A 15050-nucleotide genomic window follows, 5' to 3' on the forward strand; every position below is an offset into this window, starting at 1 on the left:
ATCACATACCACAACAGCAACACTTCTGATATTCCTGCCAACAATACGTAATAAAACCAAATCATGAGGAAGGCATCAACAAACCCAATTTGAGGGCAGTCTGCAAAGGCTTTAATCTTCAAATATCAAGGTCATGAAAACAAACTTCAAGGATTGTTCCAGGCTGAAGGAAACCAAGACATGACTACTAAATGCAACACAATGGCTTTTTTCTTTTTTGATGATAAAGGATATTATTGGGACCATTGGGAAAACTTGGTTATCTGAGGCTGGCAGTGTTTCCATGTTAATTTTTACTTCTGATGGATATATTTGGTGATACAGGAGAATATCTTCAGTTACAGGAACTACACATTATAAAATATTACATAAGATACACAGTAGTGTTGGGACATCATCCTTCAACTTACTCTTAAAAACGATTCAGGGCACAATTTCCTGGTGGTCTTGTGGTTAAGACTGTGCTTCCACTGAAGGGGGCCTGGGTTTGATCCCTAGTTGGGGAACTAGATCTCACGTGTTGCAACTAAAAAAGATCCTACATGCTAATGAAGATGGAAGATCCTGTGTGCCACAACTAAGACCCAGAGCAGCCAAATAAATAAATACTTTCTTTAAAAGAGAAGAAAAAAATCAATCAAGGGGGTGGGAGAGGGTAGCAATCACATTAAAAAAGTAACAGGGATGGAAGGATCACATTCAGAAGTGAAATGCCTAAAATTCTCCCAATTTCTTTTGCGTCAAAAATTGAAGAGCACAAACACACACACACACACACAATTTGCTAAAAGTGATGATCTTTTTAATGTTTTTAGACATAGGTTACTTAAGATGGGGGCAGGGGATGGGGGGAGAACAGTACTTAAAATTTCAAGGAACTAAGGTTAAGCAGAGACCACAACCAAATACTTAACAGGGACACCCTATATTGCTGCTGTTTTTCTGAGTTAGGAGAACATCCAAAGACAGGCAATTCTTCCCAGCTTGCTTCCTTGATGATCACTGAGTCAGACTCTTATTCATCTTTCCATGCATCAACTGCTTAGTCCACATATCTGAATCCTCAGATAATTTAATGCAACTCATTCACTTTATCATAAATACTTTCACATGGATATAAATTCCTGATTCCCATGAATAACATTTCAATTATTAAGTTACAAAAAGGCAAGAAAGATTCTTTGAGATCTCCACAAAAGAAAAAAACTTGAGAAAAGTGTATCACAGGGCTTCACAAATATGAAGCAAAACAGGTAGAATCTTGATATAAAATAATTCTTCCCAGGTTCAAATCTGTTTTGAATCCTTGAATGGTTCAATAACAACAAGACACCATTTGTGAATGTTCATTTTAAAAAGCCCAACGAGCCTATGAGTCAGGAGCAGGTGGTGCCTGCCTCTCAGCTGGTGCTAGACACAAGAGGCTTGCGATACTTGCACTGAATCCAAACTCGGTACATTGTCAGTTGTTTTCCTCGATTCACTTGCAACCGGCGATCCACCAGGTTCTGAACTTTTTCCAGTCCAGCAGTAGTGAAAAGTGTGTCCAGTTCATCTAGTTTGGAAAGAGATGTTTATATATTTTCCCCTGAAGAAGCACCGTGTCTACTACTTCCCATGCTAAATGGTGCTCTGTGAGACTGCTGTCCTTCCTCATAGACTCTAAGTGGTTTGGGCAGTATGGTTTAGCTACAATTGCAATAGTGGCTTGGTAGCAGCAAGTCCTCGTTTAGGCAGACGAAGGCAAACCGTGTGTGAAAGGTGGCCTGGAATGCACCGGGAAAGCCTTTCTAAGAGTCAGCTGATAGGAAAGAATTTTCTAGGGTACTATGTACATCTTACAATCATATAGAAAAATTGACATGTTATGTCAAAGCCGTTTCTTTGTTTTTTTTAAGGGGAGGTTTCATCACTCACTAAAGGCTCAGAAAAGTATGTGACCTGACAGAAGGCCCAAGGAGAAAGTATTCATAAGGCACTGGTGGAGGTGAAAACTGGCAGCAGGACAAGCAGCAGAGGAAAGGAGCTCTGAGTTACACCTGGAACCCAGGGAGCCATGGGTTCACTTAAACTCAGGTGCACCTAAGGTACAACCCAGCTTCGAAGCTGAAGCAGCTACAGTGCAGTCTTGCAAAATGAGCATGTGTCCTGTTTTGGATAAAGTGATGGAGAGAAAGAGCAGGCAGCAGAAGAACAAGGCAGGGACCAAAGGCTCATATAAGCTGAGCCTACTGGGAGAACACTGAGTAGTTCTAGGTGGCTGGAGGTAGGCTGAGGGGTGGGGAAGGGCAGGGAAGAGGCTGCAAAAGGTTGGAGGGACCAGATGATGTCACTTCTGAAAGCACACTGAGGAATATGGAAGTCAGTCCTGGGGGAGCCGTCAGCACAAAGACAAGTGCTTTTGTGTCGTACCTTGTGTGAAGAAGTACACTCTGGTGCCATCGCCTCTCACATAGAAATTTTCAGACAGACATTGACCTGCAGAGTGATGTGGTAAAGACCAGAGAAACTTTAAAGCACTTCTGTGAATTTCATGGTCAATTAAATGTGCATCAAGATATCAATTTCTTGGGCAGAGAACAGATCCTTTTCTAAGCTACCCTGGTACTTTGCAGCAATCTGCAGTCTCTCTCCTACAAAGGAATGATGCTTTGGAGAAGAGCAGCTCCAGGGTAACAATCAAACTTCAGTGTCAGTGAACACATGTAATTCTCAGCCCCCAATTTTACAGTTCTGCTTAGGATGAAAATAGCTTGTTTTCTCCTTCCCTCCCCCATTAAATAAATAACACAAACACTTTGTTTAAAAACAAAAGCAAACTTTTAAGTGGCTTTCTGCCTCTTTAAAAACACATAGTAAAAATTCAAGGAATATAGCTAAATTTAAGGAAATCTGAGACAGCCACTATTCCCATTTCAGTAACTGTCCTTCTGCATGTCTCTCCACAGTGTCCACATGCACACTCATAAATAGGATCCCACACATACTGTTTTTATCAAGGACACACTTCCCCTTCTGCTGCTAAGACCCCCTGACCTTCTCAGTTTAACAACCTGATGTGTAATCAATCCTTCTACACCTTTTTTTTTTTAAATTTTTATTTTTTTAATTAGTTGGAGGCTAATTACTTCACAACATTTCAGTGGGTTTTGTCATACACTGACATGAATCAGCCATGGAGTTACATGTATTCCCCATCCCGATCCCCCCTCCCACCTCCCTCTCGACCCGATTCCTCTGGGTCTTCCCAGTGCACCAGGCCCGAGCACTTGACTCATGCATCCCACCTGGGCTGGTGATCTGTTTCACTATAGATAATATACATGCTGTTCTTTCGAAACATCCCACCCTCATCTTCTCCCACAGAGTTCAAAAGCCTGTTCTGTACATCTGTGTCTCTTTTTCTGTTTTGCATATAGGGTTATCATTACCATCTTTCTAAACTTCTACACCTTTTGAATGTCAAAGTAATCTTATTTTTCCCTAGCTACTGTTAAAGACAAGTGTAAAATACCAACCCACATAATGCTTTTCTCACTTGGTCACACAGCCAAGTCCACCCCCCATGAGACCAGTGGTATGGGGTCCACCCCGTGTGATAAAACACATTACCCTATGCAGAGGCAGTCACTTTGTTTCCAAGGTTTTGCTTATTACACACATACTATGTGCTCGTTCCTGAATAAATCCCCAAAGGATTGTTGGATAGAATAGATAACACCAAGGTGCTTTAGAAAAAAAGGCCGCATCTACTCCTATTTCTGCCTTTCATGGAGGAACATCACTCTCTCTGAGTCAGTCAGCAACAGGTATCTCATTGCTGTTTCCATTTTCTTGAAGTTTTGTTTTCGGCCATTTGGATCCACTCTTCAGTAAATCAACTCTAAAACACTTCTCATCTGTTTTCCGGGTGGGTCACTGGTCTTTTCCCTTATCAATTTGCCAGCAGCCCTATTTGAACAGCATAGATATTAAGTCTTTACTGTTCTATTAACCGAAATATTTGTCCTCAATCTGTCATTTGTCTTTTAACTTTTTAATGGCATCTTTTGCCATATCACACTTAAAACATACCACTCTTATCATGTATTAAATGGCTCTCTGTATGAAGCTATAGAATTCGAGAGTCTCTATCTTATTCCACTAATTTGTGAGACTATTCTGATGGCAAAGCCATTGTTTTGATTATAGTGGGAAAAAATACCTTTTTTAAACCGAAGCTGAGCCATGTCGTAGCGACCATAATCTCGCAGAAGCATTATCCCCCCGGGCTTCAGAAGCCTGCTCAGCCTGTTGATAGCATTCTGCATCCTGAAGGGCAGCAGGGAACGAAGATCAGATCTCTTTAAGAACAGAGTCCCCTCCTAACACCCCTCACAAAAAAGAACAGGTCCCTTGTCTCTGTATTCTATTTGGAAAAGCCAGTGGACTTCCTAACACTGATACATCACCCCTGAAATCTTAGCTCCTATGTTTGTTTCAGTTATAACCTGAGCTCATGCCCAAACCTTTGATGTACCTTCTGTTGTTTGCTTACAACCGTGGCTTCTATCCACTGCCTTCAGTATGAAGAGGCCTGCTCCTTCAGTAGGGATCCGCCCCGGGGAAAGTTACATGCTCTCTGCCTGGCTCACTTCCCACTTCTCAGGGGGAAGCCATCCCCACACTTGGCTCCCATGGATCTCTGAGAGGACTCCTGACCACCCAGTGAGGGGACTGCTAGTTGACCCACCCTACCTGCCCACTAGGGCCACAATCTCTGAATGCAGCCTGTTTCTTTCCACCTGTTACATGAGGACTGAATCTCAAGAACTTTACAAGGTGACACAATCTGTATGCAAATGAGTACTCTGGGCAGAGTGTTCTACACTTCCGACTGCATTTTCCATATATAGAGTCTCAGTGTAGGTTTCAGCTTTAACTACTGAAGAAGTATAAATGCTTTGAACTTACAAAAACCACATGAAAGTCTATTTAAATACTGAATAATGAATTTTTTTTTGAATAATGTTTTTAATTTTAATGTTTTGTTTCAGTCCATGTCAGTTTAAAACTCGGTGGCTTCCTTGGTAAAGCAGTAAAGAATCCGCCTGCCAGTGCAAGAGACATGGGTTTGATCCCTGGTTCGGGAAGATCCCACATGCCGTGAAGCATCCAAGCCCACGCACCACAACTATTGAGCCTGTGCTCTAGAATCCATGTTCTGCAACAAGAGAAGTCACTGCAATTAGAAGCCCGTACACTGCAACTACAGAGTAGTCCCTGCTCTGTGGAACTAGAGAAAAGTGCGAGCAGCAACGAAGACCCAGTACAGCAATATATAAGTAAATGAAACGATATAAAGTTTACAGCATGTAAGCTGCTGCAATTAATGCTTAAAACCATGCCAGGCTGTTTGGGCTGTCCTCCATCTGCCCTTATTTCACACTCACAATATTCCCATCAGGTCAAGTGACACAGTGCTATCTTAGAAGAAATGTGGGCTAGAGAAAGTCAATCACACCCCACCCCCCAAAGCACCCCGACTGATGCTGCTTCCTCGAGACAGTATTTCAACTTCATTGGGATGACCGGCTGCCTATGTCCAGAAGCCTTTAATGGTATCTTTTAAGGTAAACCAATCCACTTTCCTTTAATCTTGATTTTACGGAACTCTCCTTACTAGAGAAGTTTCCCAAAGAACTTAAATATCAGAGAACACTTGATGAGTTAAGTTTCATGGTATATTTTGTGCTGATAATAAGCCTGGCTTATTTAAAGCATTTAAAAAGCCAATAATGGGGTGTTCTTGAATAGCTGTGGCATTCACAGTTCTAAGATATCAGGCTATGTGATCATCAACAGGAAATTTCACTACATACCCACTAAGATGACTCCCTCATTCTTTGGAGATGTTAAACCATTATCATAAGAAGAATCGACCACTGCAGTCAACAGGCAGAGGTTTAGACACTTGGAGTCCAACGTGGACTTCAAGACAAACTAAGGAAAGTAGTTGAGAAGCTTCTATCGCTTATAATGAAATATAGCTTCTTCCTGTCTATCAGAACATTAATAAAATCCTTTTTATTAAGGTTCCAACTCTGAGATCAAGGTCCGTGATCAAAGCTTTGTTTTTGCTATGCTACTAGTCAAGGGACTTAAAACTTACTTGTCTGGAATGATTGCTGAGAGAACAAATATAAGGATGATGACATCAAGACTATTCTCAGGCATTGGGTAACTCTTATCTTCATCACACAGATCATGAACAAAGGCGAAACACCGAGAAGGGTCATACGCTGAATTTGTCTGCAGAGAGACGGAAGAGAGGTTAGAAAATGTTCATATAGCCTCAAGAAAAACCATCTTGCTTTAAACATAATCCCTGCTGCTTCCCACTGAGGGAGATAGCTCTAGCCATTACAGCAAACATTGTTACTCTTAGGGTAAGAAGCAGGAACTCTAGGAGCCTGTGGAATCTAACTTGTATGTTTAAAATGGTACATTCCTGACTGCTTTACTTCTAGTCTTTATTCTGATGAGGAGTCAGATCTGAGGACTGGAAAAAAATGAGGACGGTAAGTGACCAAAAGGGCAAAGAGAAACCTCATAAGTAGGAAAACAACACATACTGAAAAAGCATGATTTAAAGCAACTCCCACTACAGCATATTACACAGATCATAGAATTCTCCAGGAAAATCTCTCTCTCCAGGATGTGGAAGATTTAACCTATAATTTTTATCATTAAACTAATTTTAAAAAGTCTCACTATTCATCTGGTATAGGCCCTTAAGAACAGTTTCAGAATTAAAATTCCCTGGTGGTCCAGGGGTTAGAACTCGGCACTTCTACTACCAGGGACCCAGGTCTGATCTCTGGTCGTGAAACTTAGACTCCGCCAATCGAGTGGCAAGACAAAAAAAAAAAGCCAACCAGAAACATTACCAATCCCTGAGCTCCTATGCTAGGAGCATCATACATGATTGTAACACATGCTTTAGGGTAACTTCCCTATCTACATCTCTCTTCTCCAAAACTGTGATTTTGTTCCTCACTGCTGCTGCTGCTAAGTCACTTAAGTCATGTCCGACTCTGTGCGACCCCATAGACGGCAGCCCACCAGGCTCCTCAGTCCCTGGCATTCTCCAGGCAAGAACACTGGAGTGGGTTGCCATTTCCTTCTCCAATGCATGAAAGTGAAAAGTGAAAGTGAAGTCGCTCAGTTGCAGTCAACTCTTCGAGACCCCATAGACTGCAGCCCACCGGGCTCCTCCGTCCATGGATTTTCCAGGCAAGAGTACCGAAGTGGGGTGCCACTGCCTTCTCCATGTTCCTCACCGGTCACAGCTAACTAACAGGGCAAGTAGATGGTCAGCTGAGCTGAGTCAATCAGACTTTCTGGGGACTCTGGAATCAAGACACTGTCATTCAGGTGAGGTTCTGGGAATACCTGAAGAGGGGAGACTTATAAGGGACTGAGAGGGGCAAGTATATTAGGCCATGTATAAAACCAGGAAAAACCTATCAGAGAAAACTGGGTTGCAAAGAAAAAAAGGAAGCAAAAGGCAAATGGGCAATGAGAGGGAAAACACCATGACCTTGAGGGAGACGCTGTGACAGAAGAAGGGGGTGGCAGCATCTCACCAGTGTGTCTTTGGTACCTGATACTTTGTCAGGACTGAGTTTTAGTCCTGGCTACACCACATGCCCTTTAGATCTATGACATTCCCTTTAATCAGATGCGTTTGTCTACAAATTTCTGTAACTTATAACTCAATCCTAAATGAAACAATCATTTCATTTCAATCCTTAAAACATGACTTTAGGAAGGTCAAGAGACCTGCCCAAAGTTCCACAGCAGGAAAGCATCAGGTTCCATCATCATGTTTGGCCAATTCCTCTACTCCAGGCTATTTCAGACCACAGCACAATAAGCAAATAGAGACCTTGATTTTTACGAGGCCCTTTTCCCCTTAAGTCAGTGAAAATTACTGATAGGAGCACTGGACTTACCTTGACAAGTTCTACAGCTGTGGAAGAAAAATCACAACAGTAAACAAAGAGGCTTGGGTCACTGAAATGGGCAAGAAAAAAAACCACAGCAGAGGAATTAGATTACAAACTGGATTATGTCTATTCTCTTTACTATGCAGCAGAGTTAAAATATCAAAGGCACCACATGTTAACAAAGTAACAGGCTTAACATTCACTACTTTCCTTGATGACAAAGATAACTTATAAGTCAATTAAGTCAAAACAATCCATAAATGGATAATGTAGACATCTAATCTCCTGTAACCCACAGTTCCCAACAATTGCTGTTACCATTTGAATAGAATAAGAGTTCTAAGAAACAACAATGCATCACTTTTTTCTTTGCTCACATGCTATTAAACTTTACAACAAACCTTACTTGTTAGTTTGTAGAATTGGGAAGACTGTGTTTCCCACACCACAACCAACCTGTAGACAGAAATCAGAAATGAATTATTAATCACAGAATTCCCAAAGAATTAATTCCCTAAAGTAAATAAATAATCAACAATAGACAATTTGTCTTACTGTATTAGGAAAGGTGTAGTGACCAGAGCTAGAGTAATCATGACATTCCCTGCCCGTGACCTCAGGAACCCTTAGAGGTAGCCACAGTAGACGAGAATATGGGCTTTTATTAGCAGGATGGGACCTGGTCTGGGAAAAAGAGCACAGGCTGCTTTTACTTTTTGAATTTGGGCAAATGGTCCTGTAAACAGAGTATTTCCTTACTGAGCTCCACTATACCATTACTGGAAACACGTTTCTAGTAGACTGGATTGAAAAAGTCATGAGGGGAACCACGGCAACTCTGTCCTAAATTCAGTGCTGGGTGTGGTAATAACGAAAATAGCACCATTTACTAAGAGCTTACTCTGTGTCAGACGCTATCCTCAGTCATTATATATACATTATCTCAATTAACCCCACTAATAACTATGAGGCAGAAGTCCCATTCCGCTTGGGGAGGATAAGGGACTATCACAAAGTCATACCAGAGAACTCAGTCCCAAAACTAATCAGTTTCAGGTGGAGTGTGTAGTCACTTTTGTGAATATTCATTTTACAGTGCACACTTTTCTTTTTCAGGTCTAGTAGAGCTTCTACCACACATCCAAACTGAGAAGACAAGAAATCTCCCACACCTGAAAAGCAGGCATCATCCTAACTAACCTCTCCATCTCATAACTGTATCAGAAGTAACAGAAGTTGTCTTCTGACCTGGGACTCTCTACTAGATGGCAGGTATAGCAACACACTACAACTTTTGGACAGAATATAATGTTCCCAGGTAGCACTTCAGGTGATCTATCTTTGTTTGTCATGACCAAGGCAGCTGGTCTGCATCTAGGACATTTCAATAGCACAAAAATGCAGGTGATTCCAGGCCAACATAAAACAGGTAAGTCTAGTCAACTTCATCATCAGAAGTTACTTTGGGGCTCAGCCTCTCTATTGCCACCCTCTGTGCATAAGACAGCTAACCCCACTGCCAGGACAATAAAGGGAGGTTACCTCGAGTATTCGGTAGGTTGCTGAGGATCCAGGAAACTCATTAGTACAGATTTCCAGGTGACGGAGTTTCTGAGTTACACTCTCTTCCATAAGAGGTGGCTGTGTCTTATCTCCAAGGCTAACAGAAGAACAACTGTGCTGTTCTTCCATTATTAAATCAGATCCATCCTCACCACTTCTATAGTATTCATATACTTCACTTCTCTTATTCTCTGAGAGCAAATTCTTCAAGTGGTTTTGGCTAGGTGCCAGCTCTGGGAATTCAGTAAAAAGCCAATGTCTATCCTTGAAAAACCCGTTTTCATGGATTTTGTAGAAGTCGTTCCAGTATTTGTTGGCATTGATCTCATAATCAACTGTAAATATTTAAGAAAGAATTTTAAGAACCATCTCTCAATTTTATTTGTATACAATATAAATTATCACCCTGCTTCACCAAATTTTATACAAAAAGTTATACTCAAGTAGAGCCTCAGTCTCAAAGCTGGTGGTCATTTCGTCCTATCACACTTAAATTTGCTCTGTATCTTGTCCTTCCAGGGAGTTCAACTTCTGCCAGAAAACTTACTACCTATCAATTCTCCTCCCACATCTTTAGATGGCTCTTAGTGGCTCAGAGGTTAAAGCGTCTGCCTGCAATGCAGGAGACCTGGGTTTGATCCCTGGGTCGGGAAGATTCCCCTGGAGAGGGAAATGGCAACCCACTCCAGTATTCTTGCCTGGAGAGTTCCACGGACAGAGAAGCCTGGTGGGCTACAGTCCACAGGGTCACAAAGAGTCGGACACGACTGAGCTACTTCACTTTCACTTTCAATATTAAGCAAAAGACCTGTCTAATCATTTATGGTCAAAAGGTTGTACTATCTCTCAGGGCCATACAGAACAGCTCTTTCGTATTTGAGAGCAATAATTTCCCTTTCTAAAACCTCTTTTACAAGCTAAATGTCCCAGGTTCTTCAGTTATTCCCCATGTGAAGTCAATGGTTATGATACAGGTGTGATACTGTATCTTCTTTACATTATATTCCTATATCTGTGGTTCTTTAGTGTGGAGCCCAGAAATGAATTCACTACTAATAGATACTAAGCATGGGAATAGAAAATGATGACAAGAGGAAAAGTGTTCAGATGAGAAGAGATCTGATGATAGAGGACAGTATAGACTAAAGTATGTATAATTTAAAAGAAACCTGTGTTGTTCAAGGTGATCAAGGCAGTCCTAGATTTCAGTTTTACTTATTTATTTTTGAGAAAACACTGGCTTATAACTATATTTTAGCTTTCTGCTCTTTGCCAATACAGGGCCTTGACTAGTGTAGTAGAAGAATAAAAACCTAAGAAATTGGATCTCAATTCCACCGCTACTAACTAAACTGCTTACCTCTGGGCAAGGCACTTAATGTCTTGAAGTCCAAGTTTCTTTAACTGTAAAAAGAGGATATTGGACTATATGATTTTCAAAATCCCTCTCAACCTTAATTTGCTTTGATGTAGTCTTTGTCAAACTATGTAAGGTTAATATTTCATAACTGGACTCTTCTACTTGTTCAGAACTATTTCAGTGGGTACGACTCTACAATTTCTAGTGCCACCTTCAACTGTCACTTAGAACACAGGCCCAACCAGTCCTAGTTTTACTAACTAGGGGTATTTTTCAGTGAAATCATCCACCTCTTCAGAAGAGGCCTTTTTCTTTGGCCAGACTTATTTCCACTCTGATTCATCCATCTTTCCTTTGCAGAAGCCTTACCACCTCATAGTCAACGAACAAGGAAAAGACACATAACTCACGATTCATTCCAGCCGCCCCCCACCCCCCATTATTTAGAATCTGACCACTTGAATCATTAAGGCACCATTTCCTCGGGCAAAATGTAATGATATACAAAGTATATCCTCTAAGACAATCATGTTGCCACAGCCAGTCATACTGATGCAGGTCTAGTCAACATAATTTAAGGCTTTAGTCACTAGAAAACGCTATTGAGATAGTTATCCTCTTCCAAACAAAAAAGCAAAACCAAAACACCCTTTATGCCCTAACAAGATGTCAAGGCACAGCCCTTCCCCAACCCCTCCCCTTCTCGTTCTATCCGAGTTCTGTTTCAGATCAGTAACAGACTCTCGGGGCCTCGGTTCTCTGGCCTCTCCGGAAAGCACGTCCAGCAGTACGCAGGCTGTCAATACCACTAAGGGTCCACCTGGGCGCACCTTGCTTCTCCTGGCACACCCGCTGAGTGCTGTTCTCCTGGACTTTCCTCTCTGCCTCCGCGGCCTGCTCCTCCGACCACTCCACGTTGTCCCTGGGAAAATTAAATGGGCAGCTTAGGCGCCTCAGGTTTTCGCCGCGGGCAGGGAGTCGCTGGCCCCGCAGCGCCTCTTCCATGGGAGGAGAGCGCCAAGAGTAGGCCCGCTGGACTCTGGTCGGCGGTTAGGGCCTTCTCAGAGTGCTCTGCGGCGCTGGGAATGAGGGCGAACCGCAGGCCGGGAGAAGGGTAGGGCACTTACCAGGCATTGTGGTGAAAGACGCGAGCGGGGTCGCTCAGAAACCGGCTCCCGAACTGCTGCCTCTTCCCGCAGAGCGCGGCAGGATCGCCTTCAGCGAAGGAGCCGTCCATGACACCGGAACCGGAAACACCTACTTTCCCCTCACGCGCGAACGTTCTGCAGGCCACACCCCTTTCGGAAATCGCGGGGTCTGGGCGGGAAAACACGGAGGCCGGGTGGGGCAGCTGTGAAGTTCCCCGTCGCGGCGGCGCTCGGCCTCTGCTTGGTGGGACGGACCTATTTGGGAAGGAGAGTCAACGAGTTTTCACCCCAGAGTCTTTAGTCCTTCAACAGGCGGGCGAGACAGTGGTAGACGTTCGACTTGAGCCTCCTTTTAATTCTAGGATGCTCTAACGGGTTCTCAGTTTCTCTTAAGTTGTAAGACAGGAAAAATTTTAAATCACTTTAATAATTAAATAATTACCTAGCTGTACTGTAGAGCAATGGCCAAAATAATTGAGAAAAATAGCAAGCAGGGTGAGGAAATAGGGCAGTTTTCCAGATTTTCACAGTGTGAAAAAGGAAAGAAAAAAGTGTGTGTGGTGTGTGTGTGTGTGTGGTGTGTATCCCCACACTTTTTCTGGAGAAAGATATGAAATGAATTTCGAGAACACGAAGTTTAACCGTCAAATCAAATATCCAACGACAAGTTTACAAGTGTAACCCCACCACCTAACTTTTTGAATTATTCATATGAAAGCTTATTTTCACAATCAGAATTGTAATACATATACATATATAGTTATATTAATACATTTTAAGCCTTACATTTGTTTCTATAATGGCTACAAACATAGGAAAGAAGAAAGTATGCTGTTAATATAAGATAAAGTTAATTGAGATTTCCAGAAGAGGGATGACTATCATTTGGAAGAAGAGAAGGGATTAGTTATTTAAGTAATATAGTTCGAGGTTTAACACACTGGTAACTAGTGATAGCTTGTTGCTGAATCTTTCCATGGTGGTGGTGGTGGTTTAGTCGCTAAGTCGCGTCTCACTCTTTTGCAACCACATGGGCAGTAGCCCACCAGGCTCCTCTGTCAGTGGGATCTTCCAGGCAAGAATACTGGAGTGGGTAGCCATTCCCTTTTCCAGGGGATCTTCCCCATCCACAGATTGAACCTGAGTCTGCATTGCAGGAGGATTCTTCACCAACTGAGCCACCAGGGAAACCCAAGTCTTTCCATAGGCAAAACCAAAGGGAGTGATGATTCTATAACTTTCCCACCAAAAAAAAAAAAAAAGGAAACAAACCCTAAATCATAAAGAAAAAGACAGGAGTGAATAAAAAATGTAAGATAGTAAAGAACTTGTAGTTTATTTGAAAACAGCATTGTTTTGCCATTCTCATGGTCTTTTGAAACTTTTTGAACAAAAGCTCCTTTCCAAAAAGCAAGTATAAGAATTTTTATCTTTTCTCAAGGTGAGTTGTTTGTAAATAAGGTAGTTGGGTTCATGTTTATTCTTGATATCTTGTTCTGTCATCTACAGGTTTCTTTCTTTTCTCTCCCCACACCGAAAGATTTGTGGTGCTGATCAACAGTGCTATTGCATATTTTCTTCCAGATAGCTCACTCTGTCTTCACTTGAAGTTACTTGCTATATTAGTTCCAATTAGTCATTTAAAGCGTCAAGCAAGTTGGGCCTTTAAATAAGATGTGATAAAGTATCTTAATTTTAACTTTTATGCAATTATCTTTGGTTAACCTGTACAACTCATTTTTCTCCATCTTTTGAAGCACCTACAATAATATTTCAGAAGGAATTTGGAAGACTTGTCTGTCAATCTGTCATGGCATCAGACTGTAGAGTCAGCAAGAACTACCTTTCAGAGGAGCTAAGGGTCCCTCTGCTGGTGAGTAATGAGAATTCTTCCAGCTCAGTGGGTGGCAGGGGTTCAAAGCTGGGAAAGGTGGAGAAATTTCATTCTGGATTATGGCCTTGAGTGTTAACCCTGGACTGAGGTAGTTAATTGTTTCAGGCTTTTCTTTCAGTTCCAATCAGTGGAAGGTGTAAGCATGTGCTCTGGAACTGAAGACTGGTGAAGGGATCCTACCGTCCCAGTTTGCTCTCTTTAATGTTTCATTGACCCTGGACAGCCTTTGTAGCAGTCCTATATATTGAATAAGTTGCTTTAACAATGTTAAATTTAAAACAGCTTTTGTGATTTTTTTCCTTATTGCAAATAAATATATGATTACTGTAGAACATTTAGAAGATATAGATAAGGCAAAAGAAGAAAAGAAAATATCATACCCCATCCTTAGTTTAGCCTGTTAGACACTTTGATTTATATCCTTCCAGTGTTTCTTGTTTATAGAAATAATTTTTAAGTTAAATAGTTTTAGAACAAATTACTTTGTGCCCCTCCCTGATTTTTTACAGTTTAATTCAGGTAAAATGGACATACAATTAAATTCATCCATTTAAAATGTACAGGTTGATGAGTTTTCATAAAAATATGTATTTGTGCAACACCATCATAGTTAGGGGCTTCCCTGTTGGCTAACACGGTAGAGTCTGCCTACAATGCTGGAGACCTGGGTTCAATCATAGTTAAGTTTTAGAACAACTCCATAAAGTTCTTTCATTCCTTTTAGGAGCTGTAGTCTGCTTTGCAGTTGTGAATATTATTCTTTTATTTGAAGTATCTTTTCCAACATTTTAATGACCCTGGTATTGTTTTGTATAGTTATACCATGATGTACTGGACAATTAGGCTACTTTGTTTCTTAGTTTCTTTTTAGTAAAACATTCACCATAAGAAAAATCCTTATAACTAAATCATTTTGTACGTTCATGATTATTTCTTTGGGATTAATTTCTAGAAGTGGAAGTGCTGAGTCAATGGTTATAATTAGCTCTGTTATGAAGCTCTGTGCTGTTCAGTTACTAAGTCATGTCTGACTCTTTGTGACCCCATGGACTGCAGCATGCCAGGCTTTCCTGTCCTTTGCTGCCTCCTGGAGT

The 15050-nt window shown here is 41.5% G+C and overlaps 1 protein-coding gene across 3 annotated transcripts; it reads right to left on the reverse strand.

Annotated features, from left to right (window-relative positions):
- Positions 1–786: 786 nt before the first annotated feature.
- On the reverse strand, positions 787–12172 carry METTL2A (methyltransferase 2A, tRNA N3-cytidine). Of its 3 annotated transcripts, XM_065910185.1 has the most exons (10): positions 12042–12172; positions 11745–11836; positions 9534–9889; positions 8547–8675; positions 8398–8447; positions 7998–8058; positions 6152–6291; positions 4205–4311; positions 2413–2478; positions 787–1555 (listed from the first exon to the last, which is right to left on the reverse strand). In XM_065910185.1, the coding sequence occupies exons 1-10, from the start codon at positions 12149–12151 to the stop codon at positions 1401–1403; spliced, it is 1266 nt and encodes a 421-aa protein (XP_065766257.1). In that variant the 5' UTR covers positions 12152–12172; the 3' UTR covers positions 787–1400. The 3 variants fall into 3 exon arrangements, with proteins under 3 accessions (XP_065766257.1, XP_065766258.1, XP_065766259.1); XM_065910186.1 differs by lacking the exon at positions 8547–8675; XM_065910187.1 differs by lacking the exons at positions 787–1555; positions 2413–2478 and adding an exon at positions 3209–3951.
- Between the last annotated feature and the right edge of the window lie 2878 nt (positions 12173–15050).

Source organism: Muntiacus reevesi, chromosome 18 (assembly GCF_963930625.1).
Source record: "Muntiacus reevesi chromosome 18, mMunRee1.1, whole genome shotgun sequence".
Classification (NCBI taxonomy): domain Eukaryota; kingdom Metazoa; phylum Chordata; class Mammalia; order Artiodactyla; family Cervidae; genus Muntiacus; species Muntiacus reevesi.

Bases quoted from the DNA above. Each gene is read 5' to 3' on its own strand.
- METTL2A (XM_065910185.1), bottom strand. From the start codon at position 12,151: ATGGACGGCTCCTTCGCTGAAGGCGATCCTGCCGCGCTCTGCGGGAAG. The intron at 11,837-12,041 runs GTAAGTGCCCTA...TAATTTTCCCAG, and splicing joins GTCTTTCACCACAATGCCTG to GGACAACGTGGAGTGGTCGG. The intron at 8,676-9,533 runs GTAACCTCCCTT...TCTTTTTCCCAG, and splicing joins CAACCTACCGAATACTCGAG to ACCAGGTCCCATCCTGCTAA.